Source organism: Osmia lignaria, chromosome 10 (genome assembly GCF_051020975.1).
Source record: "Osmia lignaria lignaria isolate PbOS001 chromosome 10, iyOsmLign1, whole genome shotgun sequence".
Taxonomy (NCBI): Eukaryota; Metazoa; Arthropoda; class Insecta; order Hymenoptera; family Megachilidae; genus Osmia; species Osmia lignaria.
The window spans coordinates 8412944-8418825 of record NC_135041.1 but is presented as its reverse complement, the minus strand read 5'-3'; the positions used below and the strand labels follow the sequence as shown (position 1 = coordinate 8418825).

General features: G+C 30.3%; 1 protein-coding gene across 1 annotated transcript; it reads right to left on the bottom strand.

Annotated features, from left to right (window-relative positions):
- Positions 1-3214: 3214 nt before the first annotated feature.
- On the bottom strand, positions 3215-5882 carry Gen (XPG-like endonuclease). Its single transcript, XM_034339529.2, has 6 exons — positions 5627-5882; positions 5279-5555; positions 4920-5206; positions 4686-4847; positions 4451-4616; positions 3215-4386 (listed from the first exon to the last, which is right to left on the bottom strand). The coding sequence occupies exons 1-6, from the start codon at positions 5782-5784 to the stop codon at positions 3289-3291; spliced, it is 2148 nt and encodes a 715-aa protein (XP_034195420.2). The 5' UTR covers positions 5785-5882; the 3' UTR covers positions 3215-3288.

The window sequence follows — 5882 nt, the reverse complement described above, 5'->3', positions numbered from 1 at the left end:
TTCCCTACCGTTCTTATCATTTCCATCACAATAGATATTTTTTATGTGTAAGTATGATTTTCGTGAAGAATTCATATAATCCATCAATTTTCAATGTTTCAATAAGATACGAAATCTTATTGAAGAATTATCAGATCTAATGGCAAATATTACGTTTTTGGATTTTAGAAAAGAAAAGTAAAAATATAAAATAAAGCAAACATACCTATTAGAAATCAATTGTTTATTGTATTTTATTAAAAATTACAAATAAAGCAATCTATTAACTAAAACTTCGCAATATTAAAGTTAAAAGTATTTCGTTTAATATTTTACAGATATTTCTTTTATTAAAGATAGGGGATTGAAATTGCTCACAGTTGTTCTCTAGGCAAAAAGCATTATGTGATATAAATATCAATCGAAATTGTTGCTGGGGTCGATTCACTTATTGAAAAGTTCAAAATGCATTATTGTACGGTCAAAAAGGATTGTAAAATATATTTAACAATGTTAGTTGTAATTTTGTAATTTAGTTGTAATAATTATCCATTATTAGTTTTGTTTCCAAAATATTAATACCTTCAATCATTAATATTCTATAGAATGTAGTTTAGAAACGGAAATTTCTTATAAATTTTATTTTGATTATGACAGATTTGTGAAGATAATAGAGACTTAGTTCGCCGCTGTGCTATCTTTTTCAGGTATTTATTATCGAATTCATGTTTAACACGAGAAATACATTTTGATGAAACACGTATTAAAAAGCATTAAAAGTAACGCGACATGTATTACTTTATACATCATAACGTGCCGATTGTATTGGATTATTAACAGATAACAAAAGCTCCGAATAAATTTTACGACGTAATAGATATAATACTATCAGTTAGTCATTCCGTAGTCATTCAGATATTACCATTTAAAATCAAAGTTGATATTGCGAACAATTTGATTTACTCAAATAGATTTTCATTAATTTTGGATTAAGTTTTGCTGAGGGTAGGTTAATCTAACGCATCATTTAATAACGTGAAAAATTAGGTATTAATAAACAATGCCATTTATTCAATTTTCTTTATATATACATATATATACAATAATACGAGAACAATTTAAGTTTTAAACAGATAAGTAAACAATCCGAATAAACAGAATTTTCAAAACTGTGAAGGAAAACGCATCTCGTCGAAGAGGTACACGCAGATAACTCAAAAGTTTAATTAGAAATTGTTTCCAATACCAGTTTCAAATATAAAGCTAAACATATCGTACATAAGAAAGAGAGTATTTAAAGTGTAATTTTTTTGTTATTTAAATCATTTTGTGGACAAGCAGGGTTAAGGGTGCATTTTGCGCTCCATGGCCAGTCGCAGACCTGTGCCGTTGCATTGAAGTGAAGATTTGCAGGGCATGGCATAGACATTTGTAATACACCGTAGCAAACGTAGTAACTGTTGCATTTGCACGGGTGAGGAAGTAAAGTGAACTTGTCGTTCACGGGTTCCGGACACCTTATTTCAATGCTCTGAGAGTGTACGTAGACCACAATGGCCGCGCAGACGATGAGAAATAGTCCTGAAAAATATAAACTAAGGTGAGGACTTGCAAGAAAGGAAATGAAATTTTTTAGTAAATAGTATGTGAGTGTGTACTAACAGGTATATCTTCATTATATAATATATTTCAGAGGTATGGGTCATAATTGACTCGACTTTTGCTATTCAACACTTAATGTTCGTATAATGTATTCATTTTTTTTTATTGTTATGAAAATATTCACTTTTTTTTTTTTATTACTTTCGTTCAAAGAAAGGAGGGCAATTTTATAAAATTTCTACAAAAGCGATTTATAATGACTGTGACGAGTAAAGTGATAATATTTCGCCAGGTATTAGACCAAAGTAAAAACAAATAGCACTGGTAGATGTTATGTCAATTTTCTGATAATATATTTATCAATTCTAAAATGGATTAAAAAATGTTGATTGTGAATTGATACTCATCCCAATTAATTTACCTTTCATTTTTGTATTCAGCTGATGGGGACTAGTCAAAATTCCAAATCACCGAATCAATCACGAGTGTGCTCGATAAAATCTTGGTTTCCTTATATATAGTGAATCGACCAATTAATTTCAGTCATCTACAAACATAAACTGTGTTCAATTCTGTGTATCTTCCTATTTCTTATCACCCTGCTCTGTGATAAATATTATTAATGTAGAAATACGATATATTGGCCATGAGATCAGAAAATGATCAATCGGCCCCAAGTATTTGAACAAGAATTTCGTATCTTTGAACAATTATCGTATCTAAAGGCATTTAGGAATCGGCCTGGATTTAAAAAAAAAAGAAACTTCGTGAACATAAAGTGTCTTTTGTGTTTAACACATTCCTTCATTTTGATAATTTATAACAAACAGAAAATTGCAATATATTGAATGCATTATTTACGTTTCACTTTTATATCATTTTGCTTCAACGATAAGCAAAGTAAGGTGCAAGTAGGACCTAATGTCTCCTATGCACAAACCTAATTAAATTCTGTTATCTAAAACATTCTTAAAATTCGAAAATTCTAACAAATAAATAAAATCCCAATAACGGATTAAGTTTTCCGTATTTTGAGATATGAAATCTATTAGGCAGGTAGTAAGAGTAAGGCTAAAACCTTGATACAGTTTGGTAACAGATACACGTGTGAGAAAATTTAATCTGACGAGTCTTATCGTTACATTATCTAACTACGTTAGATTCGAAAAGTTAGAGATTTCTTTAGACCCTGAATTATCATTTATAATAATTATCTCTATATTTTAATGATTTCTCAACGGGTTTCTTCGATTACGTACATAGAGTGACCTTCAGATAGTACCTAAAGAGTTTACATAGAGATGACTATTCTACATTTCAAAGAAATCGAACGACAAGTTCATAGATTACCAAATCAATAGGCATTGTATTGAGACGTGCGATAAAATGATATTCGAAAACACGTGTTAGGGATGCCGAAAGCTAAGAGAGATTGCAGATAAATCGCTTCTTATCGCGAAATGGTAACTTAATTTTACACGTTCAGAATTATAGGATATATCATTGACAGCCAAGGTTCAATACAGTATAATTTATATATTCCTTACATTTTGTACATTACTTATTTTTATTTATATAAAAACAGTATATAAAAATACAAAAATTAGTTAAAAAAATAAAGTATCCTTATAAAACTACATAACAATAATTATAAAAATAATTTACAGTGTTTCAATACAATAATAAATATTAATTCTAGAAAAAAGTTTAAAGTTCTGCTTGGTCAGCATCGGTATCATTCAAAAGATCATTAATTCCAAGAGTAAAATCATTTTTTTTTGTATGAATATTTCGAAATTCATTGCTCTCGTTAAAAGCTCCTATTCTTTCATGAAGTGGAACATAAGATTCACTTATGCTAGGAAATTCATTTATAGATTCATCGGCAACCGCGTTACATTCAGTATGTTCTGTTTCATAACACTTTGTACTACTGTCTGCATTAAAATTTTCACTTCTTTCATTTTTACATACGTCTGCACCTTCCATGACATCGAATTGGAAAACTCTTTCTTTACATATATTGTCGATTATTTCCGACATGTTTAAATCATGATCATCATTATCGCTAACAAAATCATCAGGTGAGAGTTCATTAAACATTCTATCTAACGTATTATTTAACTTTGAATTTACTTTTTCTATTTGCAGTACTTTATTTAATTGAGGACCGCGTTTTATTCTAATATTTTCTTCTTGTTTTTCTTTGTCTAAAGGTTTAGATCTTTTGGGAGTAATACTCATTCTTCCAAACGATTCTTCCAATGATAAACAACGATCTTTACCTATGAATTCATCAATCTTTCTATTGTTTTCTACGCTTATAGGGGCTTTCTCAGTTTTCTTCTGGCGTCTTTTTGTTGCTTTATTTTTTATAATACCTCCCGAATCGACATTATTTTGTGCTTTATTTTTAGTTGTTCGTTTCTTTGTTTTCACATTTCTTGTATTTTCAAATATTTCAACTAACTCTGTATAACATTCTTTCGCAGCAGCTTGCGGTTCAATGCTTGTTAATTCAGATAAAATTTCTGTATTACTTGCATCATTATCTTTACTTAATGCTATATATTCTTTTAATTTTTCTATTACAGCGTGATCAGTTTTCCATATTATTTCATAACAAGCTACAGATCTAATATTTCGAATCTTTTTTATTTTCTCAGGTATAAATAAATCAGGTATTGACAACCGATGTTCAATAGAAATATTTGGGAGATATAACAGTTGCCAACGTGTCGCCAGGGGAAATATTTTTTCAAATGCATACTGTGGCTCCCAACATAAATGTCGTTCCACAAAGTCCTAATTAAAATTCAGTCATATTTAATAGTTAAAATAACAGTAAGAATTTTATATGAAAACTTACAATGAATTTATCAACTTGTGGTTGCTTCCACTGAATATCCAGTTTTGTAGGTACCGAATCTTTTCTAACAAGAAATTCATCTATCAATTCTTGTTTAGGAAAATCGGGAACAAGAAGTGCCTTCTTTCGTAATGAAATTTCATTCAGTATTAATGCTCTCTGTTCCCTAGAAAATATACGACGATAAATATCATACATTTTTGAGAAATGGTGTTCATAGTTGATGAAGACTTACTTGTACGAATTATTGCACTTTACCACGGTACCGCAGTCTATACAACCTGATTTTGTATGCTTTTGCACTTTGCCACTATGACCACAAGATGAACACATATTTGATGAAAGTAACTCTGATTCTTTATGATCTAAAATATCATCTGTTTTCCAGCTTTTTATCCTGCAGAAACCAGTAATAATTTTGTACATTATAAAACACATAACTAAGTTTATTACAAGTTGTACATTATACCGTTCAATGATATCTTGATCTTTTACAATTTTGAACAGTTTCATAGCAGCTTCCTTGCCTACTCCATTTAATCCCTCATCATAATCACATCCACATAATAAAGCCAATGCTATCATTTTATTTCTTCCTAAATCTAATATCTTTTCTATTTTGTCAATATTATACTCATCAACAGCACCACCTGTGCCCCCACGATTTCCTCGAGCACTTGCACAAAAGTTCCTGTAAACTACTTTTGCTCCATAAAGAAAGCAATCGCTATCTTGACTTATGCATCCATGAACAAGCTACAAAATAACTTACTAAAGTAAAAATTGAAGACTTTTATTTATTAAAGATGTGCAAATGCAAAAGCATACCCCATCTTCATTTAAATAAGCACACATTGCTTCTGCTTCGCCATGCCCTTGTACACATTTTAAACCCATGTAATTAAGCAACTCTTTGCATTCCTTAAGAATTCTATTAAACTGTGGTCTTCCTTCTTTGCGAGAAGTTTTTCTTTCTCTAACTCCATTACGGTTATCATTTCTTTTTGCAATTGTATTAAGTTTCAAATCTGGTGCTTTCCCTTCTAGCACAAAGACTGGTAGTATGTCTTGCATAAGAAGAAATGCTGTGCGAAAGTACAGGTTCCTGTAATAATAATTTATTTTTATCCAACTCTAATCTACTTCATACATAAAATGTGATACTGGTATACAAACCTCAGGTACATTTTTGGTTGAACATGATTATCAGTGACTGTTTGACTATCTACAACCCAACAACTCATGTCAATAGCTATTGTCTTCCCTTGAAGCTCAAACATTGGTTTTCTTTCGCATAGAGGCGACAAAATATTCCAGAGATCTTTTACTCCCATTTTTAGCAGTTTAAATCAAACGTTGTAAACAGTTTTCTACAGGAAATGCTCACTGCAATATACCTCACCAAGTAGTGCCATTGAAAGAGAACATAAGT